The sequence below is a fragment of the Lacerta agilis genome, chromosome 14 (genome assembly GCF_009819535.1).
Source record: "Lacerta agilis isolate rLacAgi1 chromosome 14, rLacAgi1.pri, whole genome shotgun sequence".
Classification (NCBI taxonomy): Eukaryota; Metazoa; Chordata; class Lepidosauria; order Squamata; family Lacertidae; genus Lacerta; species Lacerta agilis.
Genome location: NC_046325.1, coordinates 47,202,783 through 47,219,054, shown reverse-complemented (window position 1 = coordinate 47,219,054; position 16,272 = coordinate 47,202,783). Strand labels below are relative to the sequence as shown.

At 42.7% G+C, this 16,272-nt stretch overlaps 1 protein-coding gene across 2 annotated transcripts in view; it reads left to right on the top strand.

Annotated features, from left to right (window-relative positions):
* The window catches only part of LOC117058040 (protein cordon-bleu-like), an 83,297-nt gene that overhangs the window by 54,527 nt on the left and 12,498 nt on the right, over nt 1-16,272 (top strand). For both annotated transcript variants that reach the window (XM_033168923.1, XM_033168922.1), the window contains one exon: nt 4,408-4,602. In XM_033168923.1, coding sequence (XP_033024814.1) covers nt 4,408-4,602 — 195 coding nt within the window. The remainder of the gene's footprint in view (nt 1-4,407; nt 4,603-16,272) is intronic.

Below are 16,272 nucleotides of genomic sequence, written 5' to 3'. Positions count from 1 at the left end.
GGGGGGGGGAGAGAAGTGGAGAGAAGCTCTTTCCTGCAAAAGGCACAGGACAGGATCAGAGAAGCTGGGGGCACTGGCTTGCCAAGGGTTAAAAAGGATTGAGTGGGATTCCTAGAGAGGTCAGGAAATACCAAGCCCACCTACAAAAGGAGGAGGGGGCCTTTGTCTCTCTCTTCTGCATGTGCTGCATCCCTGGCGCCTCCTGAATCCAGTGAGTCTCTGCTCATCTTGCAAAGGGTCCATTGGGGAGAAGAGGGGGTCCCTGGGATGAAGGGGAGGGTGCAGGGAGGACCCCCAAGTCAAGGAACAGAGGCTCTTGCCCCCCTCCTCTCTGCAAAGCCCAGGAGGAGGCAAGGTGACAGGAGCTCTGCAACTCTTATCTTCCTTTGGATCCATTCACAGCTTGGCTGTTTGGGAAGGGAGGGTTCTTTGGGGAGGGAAGAAAAGGGCCTGAAAATAAACCCCCTCACACTCAGGAATCAGTCCCATTTATTGATAGAGGTTGTAGGGGGATGGAAATATTGGACATAAAATACACCAAAGAAATAAAAAGGAAAGCCTAACTGTTGGAAGAGGGGAGGGGGCAAATAAAAGAAAACGCTTATTCCTGTGGTGCAGAGTCAAGCCTATGGAACTCCTTGCCCCTGTTTTTCTTTGAAATAAATATTCAAAAACATTTAATCTACTGATGTCTCAATTAATGTAATTTTATTTATTTTTATTTTTGAAATTTACCAGTAGTTGCTGCATTTCCCACCCTCGGCTTATGCGCAAGTCAATAAGTTTTCCCAGTTTTTTGTGGTCAAATTAGGTGCCTCGGCTTATATTTGCGTCGGCTTATACTCGCGTATATACGGTAAATATATTTTTAAAAAAACAGTGTTCCAAAGTTTGTTTATTTATGTCCTCTATATGTTGGCATGGACTCTTCTCATTTGAGTCAAGAGGCTCTCCTCTATTGCCCCCTCAGATGTACCACACACACACCCACCCCACCTACCAGAGGTGTAGGAAGCTGCTCGGGCACCTGGAGCGGCAAACATGATGTGCACCCGAGGCCGGAGCGTCGCTACATAGTGCGCATGCGCGGCGTCATGACGAACGACGCAGGCGCGCTACGTAGCGGGTTGCGGGCGGCACCGCTCCAGCACCGTATGGACGGTGCCGGGATCCTCTACATGCACCGTGCAGCTGCGAGCAGAGGATCCCGGCACTATCCGTATGGCGCTGGAGTGGTGGCACTGGCAAACCGCATGCCTTGTCACCCCGGGAGAGGTGGAACCGGGAGCGCCCCACCACCACATTGCTACGCCCCTGCTGCCTACCCAATGAATTCACGTTTGTGAAATACTGGGGTCGGGGTAACAAGTTCCATAGGAACACACAATTTGGCACAGGATTGTCACGTATAAAATGTTAGAAAAGCTTGGAAAGGAATGGTAGACAAGGGCAAAGATTTGCTAAAAACCTAAAATGGTCAAAGAAAAATAGGAAAAATCCTACTGGGCACACTCAAATCCTTAGGCATGCCTAAAATTCAAACTGTGAAAGTGGGAGGTGATGATCATCAGCTTTGTAATTAATATATGCATTACACAGTTCAAATAAAATTTAGTAGAATCTCAGTTTGCTAATGACATACTCTGGTGTAATTGAATTCCAACTCCAGGTTTTTATGTTGGATCCACAGAGTTTCAGATAATACTAGAAACTAGCCTGCAGGTTGTAGTAACTGTGGTTTGCATTGTTAAAAATCCTAATGGAAATATATTTGACCAACTGGGGTTAAAAACACATTGAAGACAATTAATCAAGAGTTTCCAGAAGGAGACATTTTTTTTTGCCTTCCGTCTGGCATCTGTTAAGATGAGATACTGAGTAGAGATTCTTTTAGTGCATATAGATAGAGTCCTTCAAATGTAAACATTTTGAGCAGCTGGCAACAGAGATTAGCAAACCTTGGATGGGAGAGGAGTAATAGTCTAAATATTCTAAATTTAAATAAAACCAAATCAGGACCTTTTTCAAGTACAAGAGGTTTAGAGCACAAAGACTGCTAACTCATCACTTGGGTACTTTGATGTTAAAAATAAAATAAAATAATAATGAATTTCCTACTTCATGTCTTGTCTGTTTCTAAGTTTAGTCGAGAGTCTGAGCTGAGTTCAAATTGTCTAACAGAAATTGTGATAACGTAACAGTTTGCCAGAGAAAGACTGCATTCAGATGAGATTTGGACTTGTATACAGTCGTACCTCTTGTTACGAATGCTTCAGGATGTGTACAACACGGGTTACGAACGCGCCGAACCCAGAAATAACGGAACGCGTTACTTCGGGTTTGGCGGTTCACGCATGCGCAGACACGTCAAATGACATCATGTGCGGAAGCGCCGAATCGTGTCGCACACATGTGCAGACGCGGCGCTTCAGATTACGCACATCACGGGTTACAAACAGGGCTCCGGAACAGATCCCGTTCGTAACCAGAGGTACCACTGTACTTCCTCCTCCTCGTGTGCAGAGATTACCAATTTTCAATCCCAGTTTGTGGCAAGATACAGTTTGCTATTTCATCTGAGTTAGTAAACTATGGCTTGTATATTTTCCGATGGTGCGTGATTCTCAGCGCAAGACTACCAGTGTACCTGCTTAGATGAGACTAAAGTATATATAGTCCAGAATGCTGTTCTCCCAGTGGTCAACCAGATGCCTGTAGACTTGAGTGCAGTAGCACTCACTGAATTGGAAGGGTTGGAAAGGGACCCCAAAGGTCATCTAGTCCAAACTCCTTCAGTGCAGGAATCTCAACTACAGCATCCACAACAGATGGCCATCCAACCTCTTCTTAAAAACCTCCAGTGAAGGAAAGTCCACCACCTTCTGAGGGAGACCCTTCCACTGGTATTCAGAAGCATACTCCTCTTGATACTGGAAATCATCCTGCCATTGTAAGCCGCAGTCACAGACAGCCGTATCATCCATGAATTTGCTCGATTCCCCTTTAAAGCTGTCCAATCAGGGTAACCCTCTCCTGAATATTTCTGTATCCTACTACGCATGTTTTTAAAGGGTAGACATTCATATCACATTTTATCTAGTGAAGTCGATGTTGCCACTTTCACTTTTTGCATCTCCACTTTTCACATGCCTTAATTGTGGCCTTGGTCTGTATCATTGTCAGAGGGTTGGGGTGTTATATCTGCACTGGCCTGTCTTGTGGGATTTGTGGCTAGTTAACTGTGGACCAAGGTGGCGCTGTGGCTTAAACCACTGTGCTTAGGACTTGCTGATCAGAAGGTCGGCAGTTCGAATCCCCATGACAGGGTGAGCTCCCGTTGCTCGGTCCCAGCTCCTGCCCACCTAGCAGTTGGAAAGCACGTCAAAGTGCAAGTAGATAAATAGGTACCGCTCCGGCAGGAAGGTAAACGTCGTTTCTGCGCGCTGCTCTGGTTCGCCAGAAGCGGCTTAGTCATGCTGGCCACATGACCCGGAAGCTGTACGCCGGCTCCCTCGGCCAGTAACGTGAGATGAGCACCGCAACCCCAGAGTCGGACACGACTGGACCTAATGGTCAGGGTCTAACTGTGGAAAGCAAGCTTTTCTTCATTGTGTGTCAGTCATGAGGAAAGGAAATTTAGTATGAATGGGATATAAGAAGAAAACAAAGATATTCACAAGATGCATTTTTATGTCATGTTTACATTTTAAATATTAAACACGTTCTTCTTGCATGATTTAGAATTAAATTTTTGTTCTTAGAATTCTAACGTATTTGCTCAGAGACATTTATCCTTCTCCTTTTAAGGACGTGGATGAGTTCTCGGGGACTGAATCCATACTTTTCATGAATTTTTAATGTCTGTAAGATGATAGCGAGGCATTTTTAGAGCATACCAATGAAGGCCCATCTCTGATGGAGTGAAGCTGTAAATGCTGTGTTTTTGTAAAGGCCTCCACCAGCTCCCATTAGCTTCCTCCTGTCTCCTTCACAGGACAGCACCCCATTCTGCTCAGGCACAAAGTTTCTGCCTTTGATTTTCCCACCAGGTTTCCAGGGGAGCCCCAAAGTCCAGCACAGAGCAAGACATGTCTCTGTGTATCCAGCTTCCAGCATCAGCCCAGCTCTCACACTCTCGCATAAACAGCACCCCTTGGCCTGTTGCTCTCCTTCCTTGGAGGAGGTGGGATCCAGGCAGGTGAGGGAAGTGGGCAAAGTGACTTCCCTCTTCCTGGAGATTGTATTAGCAGCGACATCTAATGCATCTAAAAACACAAGAGGAAAATATTCAAGATGGGTTAGTGTGAGGTGGCATTTCCCCTCTCCCAAGATATATATTTTAGGGACTGACTGTGAAGTGTCATATTTAAGAGATTTTAATGAGGTGGTAAATTTATTTACTTACAGGGAGTTGCAACAGCCCCATATTCTTCTTCATTGGATTCACGTTCCTTTACTTTGGGTCCATCACAGTCTTTGGGGAACATCTCGGGAATTACTGGAAGCACCGAAATGAAAAAGCGGAGAGCTCCTCCACCCCCAGTGGTGATTCCTCAGGTGCAAGGCGGGGAGACGAGCAGTCCAGAGAAAACACAGAGTCAGGTAAGGACTGTATAGCAAAGTGCAAACGGAATCATGAAAACTCAGCACAATCTACTGGTATACCTTGCTGGACCCTGGACCCTGAATTGGATTAAGAGCAAGTATATAAGTGTTTTAAATAAATGAAGCTGTTTGCAAACATTGGCCTAGGGGCATTTAGAGCAGCGAGTGCTAGTCTTCATATCATTCTTCAGCCTAGAACAGGCATAGGCAAACTCGGCCCTCCAGATGTTTTGGGACTACAACTCCCATCATCCCCGGCCGCTGGTCCTGTTAGCTAGGGATGCTGGGAGTTGTAGTCCCAAAACATCTGGAGGGCCGAGTTTGCCTATGCCTGGCCTAGAAAATGCTTGAGATTAGAAATGTCTGGAGTATGGTCAAATATCTATGCTGAAAGGAACTCCTGGGCTTGGAATGCTTTTGTGTTCCTTCCTCCTCTGGGAAGTACACAGTGACCAAATGGCACGTTATTTAGGCTTCCCACGGTAGATTCAAACCCCTGTGTCCATATTTTTTAGTAGCTGGTTCACAGGAAAAGGAAGATCTGAATGAACCTTGTGATCTTTTATGGGTGTGTGTGTCTCCCATGCTTTTCCTGTGACACACATATTCCTAGGCTACATGAAAACATTATAGGTGGTGAAGGAGATGCAGAGTGGTAGCAGATCCTTTTATTGTTGAGTTAGATCCTTGGATAAAATTTATATCCTGCATCTTCCTCCAAAGGAGCCCTGGGCAGCAAACATGTCCACACTCTAAAATTATTCAATAAAAACTGCTAAAAATAGTTAAAAGCAACCTTCTAAAGAACAGGTTAAAACAATTTCCTAAAAACACATTAAAAGTCTTAAAAGCAGTCACCTACTCTCAAACTCGGGGTTTCCGGGAACAGAACTTTCAACCATCAAATGCTTAGGTAAACAGGAATGCCATCAAAAGCCTGAGTTAAACAGGAGTGTTTTTAAAATTCTCCTGAATGTCAACAGTGAGGGAGTCAGATGCATCTCGCTAGGGAGAGGGCATTCCACAAATGGAAGACCGCCATCAAGTAGATTGTGTCATGAAGGCATTGTCACTTTTCAAACCCAAAAAGTAAGCAAAAAAAAAATTCCTTACAATAGCACCTTAGAGACCAACTAAGTTTGTTCTTGGTATGAGCTTTCATGTGCATGCACACTTATTTTGTTTTGACTATGGCAGACCAACACGGCTACCTACCTGTAACCAAAAAAGTAAGGTTTCTTATTAGACCCGGGTACCAGTTTCTCATACCTTCTTAAAATTTAAGACATTGCTTTCATGTTAAGTATTTTAAAGGTAAAGGTAAAGGGACCCCTGACTATGAGGTCCAGTTGTGTCCGACTCTGGGGTTGCGGCGCTCATCTCGCTTTACTGGCCGAGGGAGCCGGTCATGTGGCCAGCATGACTAAGCCGCTTCTGGCAAACCAGAGCAGCACACGGAAACACCGTTTACCTTCCCGTCGGAGCGGTACCTATTTATTTACTTGCACTTTGACGTGCTTTCGAACTGCTAGGTGGGCAGGAGCTGGGACCGAGCAACGGGAGCTCACCCCATCGCAGGGATTGGAACTGCCAACCTTCTGATCGGCAAGCCCTAGGCTCTGTGGTTTAACCCACAACACCACCCGTGTCCCTTGCGCCACCCGCGTCCCTTAAATGCCCCTAAATTACAATATCCTTAGGGAAATGACGTAAATAAAGTTAATTTCAGAGCATTGTCGCATGATCAAAGCTAGTAGTGTTTTTATAATATTGTGTCTGATAAGTAAATTGTATTCCAAAAATAGTTTATACCAGTCACAATTCCAGAGGGGTATCCATGTTAGATTTTTGAAGCAAAAATATCAAAGAACTAGCACCCATTTCATAAGACACAGGAAGTGTTATCCTAAGCGGGCAATTAACAACAATGTGATTCTATTGTTGGCCCATGAGAAAAGTTCAAAAATCTATTTGAGCAATACTTTTAGCCTGATTTTGTGATGTTTTTTGTATTTCTGAAACTCTGAATTGTTATGAAAGCTGAGCATGTAGTTATGAAAAGGAAGTTCTCTTTGTAATAATTTTCATTGCTGAGGCCTGGATGCAACAGGTCAGGCTAAATGCTGTAGACTCCTTAAGACTACCCCCCCCCCCGAAACAGGCCAGAGCATTTTTCTACCCACCTCCCCTACCAGGAGCTACATTTGCCTTGCTTTTAGTTATGAGAGTATACTTGCAAGCTCCTTCTGTGACAAAAATATTACTGGAGGTGCTTGTATTTAGGTATAGTTAAGTCACAGAAACTGGTTTGGCCTACCTGTTTGACTTAATGTAGACAGCAGAATAAATTCTGGACTAACTCTCCTGAATGAAACTCATAACATGGAAATCAACCCTCGGGGGGAAAGGAAGAAAAGGCTGCATTATACAGGAAGGAAGCAACAGGGGTACTGTTTGTTTGGAAACACCAACAGACAAAACTTAAAGGTGTGTAGGTTATCCAGTCTGTGAAAATGCCAGTGTGTTCATTTATTTCTTTAGTTTATGGGGATGAACTTGCATTCCATCCCCAAGGAAGAACGTCAGTTCCTTATTAATTGACTTCCTTCCATAAAAAGATAAGATGTTTGTTTACAGACGTTTATTTGTGTACAACTGTTACTAACAGGAATATCCTGCAATGGGAGAACATGTTTATTTTCAGCGAGACTGCAGGTTTTTTTTAATAGGAAAAGGAAAATGAATTTCATATTTTAAAAAGGGAGAGACAGAAAATTCTTTCTCAGTGGAAGTCATTTTCTTAAGAGCCAAGAAAAAAATACAGAATAGAAATTTAAGAAAAATATAATAGGCTTCATAAAGCTTTGTACATATTCTCTGACAGGGTCGGTACACATATCAGGAAACTCTTTATCTTGACCCTTAATCATCCTAAAGTTAGGCATGACTGAGGCTGCAGTAGTGTGCGCACATTTACTTTGAAATAAGCTCAGTTATCAAAGAAAGGTTATAACTATTTATTTGAAAATCTATTCCAAGTGCTTAATGCATTTCAAGTATAACCAGAGGTAGTCTGTTGGGTGGAGTTGAACTGCAGAGCTGCCCTCCAGGCTCCGTGTTGCTGCAGCTTACCTGGACAAGACTGGGGTAGGGCACCTATGAGCCTGGAGTTGCACAGGTGAATTGATGGAGCCATTCCAGCCATCTCACTGGTTAACTGCTAACAGAGAAATATTTGTTGTTGTTCAGTCGTTCAGTCATGTCCGACTCTTCAGGACCCCATGGACCAGAGCATGCCAGGCACACCTATCTTTCACTGCCTCCCGCAGTTTGGCCAAACTCATGCTAGTCGCTTTGAGAACACTGTCCAACCATCTCATCCTCTGTCGTCTCCTTCTCCTTGTGCCCTCCATCTTTCCCAACATCAGGGTCTTTTCTAGGGAGTCTTCTCTTCTCATGAGGTGGCCAAAGTACTGGAACCTCAACTTCAGGATCTCTCCTTCCAGTGACCACTCAGGGATGATTTCTTTAAGGATGGATAAGTTTGATCTTTTTGCAGTCCATGGGACTATCAAGAGTCTCCTCCAGCACCATAATTCAAAAGCATCAATTCTTCGGCGCTCAGCCTTCTTTATGGTCCAGCTCTCACTTCCATACATTACTACTGGGAGAACCATAGCTTTAACTATACTAAACCATACTATAAACTATACTAAACCATAGCTTTAACTAAAGAAATATATCTTTAATTAATAGATGTATTCAGGCATACCTCAGAGATACTGTACGTTCAGTTCCAGACCACCACAGTAGAGTCAATATCACACAATGAAGCAAGTCGCACAATATATTTGCTTTCTCAGTACAGTGGTACCTCGGGTTACAAATACTTCGGGTTACAAACGCTTTGGATTACAAACTCCGCTAACCCGGAAGTAGTACCTCAGGTTGCGAACTTTGCCCCAGGATGAGAATGGAAATTGTGCGCCATTAGTGAAAGCGCGCCTCAGGTTAAGATCGGTTTCGGGTTAAGAACGGACTTCCGGAACGAATTAATTTTGTAACCTGAGGTACTACTGTACATATACAAGTTATGGTTATGCTATAGTCTTTTAAGTGTGCAGTAGCATTATGTTTTAAAATACAATGTACATACCATAATTTTAAAAATACATTATGGCTAAAATATGTTAACAATAATTTGATCCTTCAGTGAGTCATAATATTTCCATAAGGAGCAGCAGGAGCTCCTCCAGTCTTGCAGTTTGTAAAAAGACACAATACCGCTAACTGCAAAGTGCAGTAAAGCAAAGGTGTGCTTGGATGTTTGGGAAAACATCTGCCGCTTCAGGACCGTATTTCCTCATGGGCAAAGCCAATGGCAAACAGTGGGTTGGGCAACTTATGTGAATCTTACATTTATATAGCAGGCTACATTCCAGCCATAGAAAGAGGAAAAACACTTTTAAATGCCAGAAAAAATTAGGAGGGATACATAGAGGAAGGGAAGGGAAGGAGAAAGGAAGGAACTCTGGTGGCATGTAAAAATAGAGCAGTTTCAGGAAGCAGAGGGGCTGCATACAATGAGATCGGGAGCCACCTGTGGTTGCTGGGCCACAGGTTGTCCACCTGTGCTGTAGAGATTTGATTTTTCTTAAAACATAAAATAAAAGTGTAATGCTTTGACGTAAATACAGTCCCATTGAACTTATTTGGAAGTGAGTTTTTCCTTTCTTTCACTCTTTTCCTATTAATTAGAGAGGATAGGATTCTATGAGCCACTGTGCTAAGGCTGTCTTTTTTAGATTAATAAAGAAACACATTCTGTTTCCTTGACAAAACCAGAAGAGTCCCAACTGGCAGAGGGAACATCTTCTATACGTATTCATATACATTCAGTAAATTTCAGCTGTCACTTGTGACTTGTCTTTCCTTTGTGACAATGAATTTGGTTCTATTATGCGCAAGTGTCTTTTATACATGGATAAACGTGAGTTTTCTTTACAAAATAGAAAGCTGAGGCTAGAAGACTCCTGTGGTCCCTTCCAACTCTACAATTCTATGATTCTATGATTTATATTCATTCATTCGATTCGATTTATCGATGCGATTTATATTATTTCTTTGCTGTTGTTCAAGCATGAGTCTCAGAGCAGCTTACAGTAAAACAACTCACACACAAGCATGTCTAGGCTACAGATTTGAACAAGCTTCAAACCTGTTTGCGTTCTGATTGTCAACCAAGCAACAGTGAGACGGTAGTTTTGTGAAGAGGATAGCTAGGGATCACTAACAAAGCTGTCCCAGCATTCTTTTCAAAAACTATACTTCTCATTTTTTGTTGTAGAAAGTCATATTACACCTGCTCTTCAAGGGCTGCGTTGCTTATGGACTTGTTTCAAGGCACAGCTCAAAGTTGTTGTGGTGACCTTTAAAGCCTTAATTGGCTTAGGTTCAAGCTACTGTATTAGTAGTAGTAGTATTAGTACCCAGCCCATCTGACTGGGTTGCCCCAGCCACTCTGGGCGGCTTCTAACATAAAAACATAATAAAACCTTACACATTAAAAAGCTTCCCTATACAGGGCTGCCTTCAGATGTCTTCTAAAGGTTATATAGTTACTCATCTCCTTGACGTCCAATAGGAGAGCATTCCACAGGGTGGGCACCACCACCGAGAAGGCCCTCTGCCTGGTTCCCTGTAGCTTTGCTTCTTGCAGTGAGGGAACCACCAGAAGGCCCTCGGTGCTGGATCTCAGTGTCTGGGCTGAATGATGGGGGTGGAGACGCTCCTTCAGGTATATAGGGCCAAGGCTGTTCAGGGCTTTAAATTTCGGCACCAGCACTTATGGACCACCTCCTTCTATAGCACGGTGCCTATATCGTAAGATCTGGCAGAGAGGCCCTTCTCCATGTTTCAGCTATGGTAGAGATTAGAGACAGGGCCTTCTATGTGACAGTACCTAAACTCTGAAATTCTTCGGCCCAAGTGAATTGGTCAGTCCCTTCTCTTATGGTGTTTCACCATATGGCAAAAATCTGATTCCGCTTTGGCACCTAAAGCTTATCTGTGTTTTTACTATTTTATAGTAAAATTAAAAAAATATTATGGTTGGTTTTAATTGTTAGCTACCCTAAGTAGCACATAGGCTGGAAATTTGTATATAAATGAATAAAAGCAAATAAATTACAGTTAGGAGTAGTTTCAAATGGTTTAGAGTACAGACGTGCCTGAAGTGTTACTCTGCAACAAATTCCTTAGTGAACCTCTCTTCAGTGGCCTCACTCAGTCCCTCCGTTATGTATATTAGCAAGTAAGAACTCATAAGTCCCATTTTACAACTGACTGCAAGATGTCAGTTCGTATTATTATTATTTTTACACTGCCATCAATGTTGCTTCTTCAGTGGAAACTGACAGGTTTACTATCCTGAAGGTGCTTAAAATAAATGGGAGCTAGACTGGAAAACTTTGCAGAAGGAAATGCGCATCCTGAGCCATAGCTTGCTCCAAATGGGAGAAACTGATTCACAGCATCCTGCCTCAGAAAGGAGGAAAAAAACCCCTATTCTTACTCACAGGAGAGTATTAGATGCACAAGAGATGCCATTCAACGTTGAAGGAACAAAGGAAATGTGTTACGCGAGAAAGGTTAAGATGAAATGTCACACGAGGCCTTGCAATCAAAAGAAACTTCCCTTCCTTTCTGAAGGAAGACAAAAACAAACGCAAGCCTCCTGATCGTGTTTTCTGATTTAGGTGTCAAGGAGATAACTAATCTTAACCCGCCCATCCTTTTTGCTGACAAAATATTTCCACTGGAAAGTGTTCCCTGACAGTGAAGTGTTCACAACATTGATCCAAAGTCAAAAGTTACAGCAGAACAAAAAAAGCAAAATATGTAAAACCAAGGCTCACAACCGTCAGCGTTTTCCTGCTAAGCATGTGGTCATAGAATTATATAGAGTTGTAAAGCACCCCAAGGGTCATCTAGTCCAGGCATAGGAAAATTTTGCCCTCCAGATGTTTTGAGACTACAATTCCCATCATCCCTGACCACTGGTCCTATTAGCTAGGGATGATGGGAGTTGTAGTCCCAAAACATCTGGATCTAGTCCATCCTCCTGCAATGCAGGAATCTCAACTAAAGCATCCATGACAGATGGCTATCCAACCTCTGCTTAAAAACCTCCAAGGAAGGAGAGTCCGCAACCTCCCATGGGAGACTGTTCCACTGTCAAACAACTCTTACTGATGTTTAGTCGGAATCTCTTTTCTTTTAACTTGAAGCCACTGGTTTGGGTCCTCCCCTCCAGAACAGGAGAAAACAAGTTTGCTGCATCTTCCATGTGACAGCCCTTAAGATATTTGAAGATGGCTATCATTATCTCCTCTCTGTCTCCTGTCGACTGTGAAGTGATTTCTGAGTGTATTTGAAGAGTGTCAGCTCAGGATACGTTCTGGTTAACACACCATTAAATTCTCTAGGATGGATGCCTTCTTTCTGTAGGTCTAATCCATAATCATACACATCCTTTCTGCCTATGCTGAGGTTCATCATCGTTGCACCACCAATGGCAATTTATATGGTTGCAAATATTAAAATAATATTTTCCAACTCATTCAAGCCCTTCCCCTGATAATTCTTTATGCTGTTTTTTCTTCTTCAGTTTATCAAAGATGTTTCTTCCTCAAGTGAATAGGAGCAGGAGAGGGAATAGAGAAGTACTGCTGTAAGAGGCCCAGAACCTGTAAGAGGCTGTGAGCTTTCATTAAGAAAATAATCAAGTATCTAGCTTTTTTTAGAATGAAAGCTGTGCAGCAAAATGGGCATACACCATCTGAAGCAAATGCTTTGTGAGATATGAACACTTTTCAGTGTTTTAGCCAATAAGTGAAGTCTTAGCTCTGATTTACGAGTGCCAGGACTTTTTTCAGTGGGAGCTCACCAGAACTCAGTTCTGGCACCTCTCTGGCACTAACAAGGGAGGAGTTCACGGTAAGTTTTGGCACCTCTTTTTCTAGAAAAACAGCACTTATGAGTGCTGTGCATGAATTCCGAGTTATACACATATTGGAGAAGAACCAAAAACAGCACCAACATAACCCAGGAAGTCCTTTCTCCATACAATATAATGGAGACTTCCTGGTTCATTTTTTTTATAAGAATTTATTGGCATTTTCATAACAAGACATAAACCCACACCCACACCTACATATATAAATCAAATACAAACACAAATACAATTCTTCTTGTTTACACACTTAAGAAAATGTTCTAGTTCCAAATCTTGACAGTTGACTTCCCCTACCTTCTCTCCTTCGGTTTTAAATCCATATTCTACTTTAATAACATCATCTCTCAAAAAATTATATTCATTTAAAAAAGTTCGAACCTTAAACATAAATCTTAATAACAATTCTTTAAATCTTAACAAATTATTCTTATATCAAATCTAAAATATTCTTCTTTCCCTTAAACTGCTGCTAATAACAAAAAATTCAAAATATCCCTTTTCTTGTTAAAAATTAAAATAAAACTTAATGTCTTAACCCTCCGATTTCAGATTACCATAACAAAGCAATAATATTCTATACTTGACACAGTTCACCCTATCCCCCCTCTGTCCAATGTCCTTCTCCATCTTTCACCGGAACCACTCCTCCAATTGTCCTCTTTTCTTGTACGTCCACAGAACCAGACACAGTCCCCAACAGTCCTTGCATCGAGCATCAGGATACACTGTTCATCTTCTCTTGGCTTCTCCCATTCAATGCTGCATTCTTCTATTTGTAAATATCTTAATTTCTTGCCCTTCGCTCCCGAGCTCACACCTCGGGGGCTGGATATAACATTCCTCGCCGTCCTCGGGCTGCCACCACCGAAGGACGTTTCTTTTTCTGGGAATCGCCATGCCATCTCGCTCAATTTTTTAATAATCTCCTTCAGCTCTTTGCCAAGGCTTTCTTCCATAGTATCGAATATCTGGAAGGTCTCCTCTGTGGGAAGTAGATTTTTCTTCATATCCCCACTCAAAACCTTCAATTTCTGATTAAGCAGTTCCAGTTTCAGTATAATAATCCTTTCTTCATCAGTTAGTCCAGAGTTCAAAACAATTTCAAAAACAAAGCCCAACATGGTGAGGACGGGCATAGGTATCAAATTTCAGTTTCTATTTCAATGTTATCCGTCATATAGCAGTGATTTTCCACTTCGGTTCCGAGTTTTCGCAGCCATTTTCTCTGAGACCGGGGCGCAAAGACCAAAACTTTCAAATGGAATATTCTCCATCCTCTTCCTCCCCAAAGGGAGATCTATAAAGTCTCACTCATAAAAAAAAACTTGACAATGTATCCATCCAGTAGCAACAGTATCACAATCCGTTATTTTCTTGCCTCCGAAGGGAGACAGGCAGACTTCCTTTATCTAAAGCCTCCCGGGTCGTTAAGTCTTTAAGCTCAGCAGTTAATCCAATTAAGTACTCACGACCTCCGGGCTTCTTTTCCTTTCATCTCTCAGGGAGAACGTCGTCGCTCGTCACGGCCACTTCTCGCCGCTTTTCCGCCCGATTGGGGCATTTCCCCTAATGGCCCGGCTCCGCGCTCCCTTCACCCCCACTCCCCCTTTACAGGGGGAACGAGGGAAGGGTGCTTAGCCTAGCGGGCCCGCCGGGGAGCCCGAGGCGCAGGACGCTCTTCCCGCGCCTCACCGGAGCCCCGCGTAGCGGTGGCAGGGCTCCAACCCCCGGGCTGGACTGGGTCGCCTCGCTGCCGAGGCAACCCAGCGACCGCCCGTGATGGCGACCTCGCCGGAAGTCCTTCCTGGTTCATTTTGAAGCTGTGTTTGGCCTTCCTTGGTTTGCATGTGACTGTTTTTTCCTCTGTGATTTTTTTAGGAGGGATTTTAGTGTACTTGTACCTAGGCAATAGCATGTCCACTCAAAAGCAAAAGGCAGTAGCAAAGACAAAAGTTCGTCCTTTCTCAGACATGTTTACTTTCATGCAAAAAAGATTTAAGATTTTTTCTGTTGGCAAAAGCATCAAAGTCACTGCCTTGAATTCACTATGCGTGTAAGAAAACCATTTTAGTCCCCCCTGCCCCCTAATGCCAGAAATGTATTATGACTTTTACAATAGTACAGTTACTTATGGTAGTTAGTTTATGGAGCGGCTGTCAGGTGTTTTTATCAAACCTCTCTTTGGTATCTCTCTTGGGAATAAGACCATAAAGTACCATCTGGCTGAGATCAAGATACAAGTGTTTGACCTCCACATACAGTCCCCATCAAGCACTTCATTCAGAGCTGGCAAGATGATCAGAACCTGAACATACTGTTCTGTGCAGCTTTGTAATTTGGCAGCATAGAAATGTTCTGTAAATAAACCAAAGTCCACCAGGCTTGTCAGAACTGTAGGCCATCATGAGATTTTAGAAGACCTGCACTTTTCTGAAAGCAGATAATATTGTATGACAAGCAGAAGACACAAAAGTTATTGAATCCCTTGTAAGGGTTTCCCAGACTGTTCCAGACAAGGTGATATAAGCTGCCTTCTCAAGAACAAAGAAAGGATTTTGAAAAACTTAAGAGCTCTGTGGTGACTTTCAGAGGTTTCCCTCCATCAGTTGTCATCTGTAGGTTTGGAGAGAACTGAAGTAAATGGTCATGCCTAGAGATGAGGAGAAGTTAAATCATTAAGAGATAACATCATGAACATGCACCCAAAAAGTGCCTAAGTTGAAATGGAAGAACACACATCAATTGTGAATGGCACGTATGTTTAAAAGGTGGGGTTTTCACCAACAAAAGTGTTAGCAGGAACATACTTTTCTCCCAAACCCAACTTAAAATGTGCACGCACCATTCACAATTAATGAATGTTACCAGTGTGTTTTGCCATTTAAATCCAGGTGTGCTGTTTATACCAGAGTCCCAAAAACTGAACTGTGAATTGCCCTTCGAACTCCAAGAATGTTTCCTAATGCAAAAACGTGCCCTGTTGCTGTTGTGATGCTGACATACTGCTTTTCTCCTTAAGAAGACTAGCTGCCACTGAAGCAACAGGACTTTTGCAGAGGCTGGATGGGCATCTAACAGGGATGCTGCTGTTGAGTTTTGCATTGTATGTCCTGCATTATTCAAGAAGCATGCTGCTAAACCTGTGCCTAATACTCTATTTTAAAAGTGCTTGCAAATTGACAGGGATGCATGAGCATCTAGGGTGTATCAGTATAGTAATACTCATTTATTGAATTAAGTTTCATTAATTTACACACTCACCTCCTTGGAGAACTTAGCAAATAACGACAAATGAAATCTAACATAGGGGGTGTGATCTGGTTGCGGCAGCCCCCTGGCACAGCAGCCATTCCATGAGCAGGAACCCTGTTCTTGCGGCCAAATCCAAAGGGTGTCTTACATGGGCAAAAGTGTTGTGCATTGTTTACCTGTTGTATTCAGTTTTTTTATTGTTACATTTGTGTAATAATAATAGCTTACAGAACAATGCCAAATCTCCCACTTTTCGTGCGAACATTACATTGGATCTCATTGCACTGTTGAATCTATCAGTGCCAGGACTTGGTCTGAAGGCATAGGATGCAAAAGGTTTTCTTTAAATGCAGCACTTTCCCTTTATTTTTTTTAAAGTTTTTTTTATTAAAGATTTT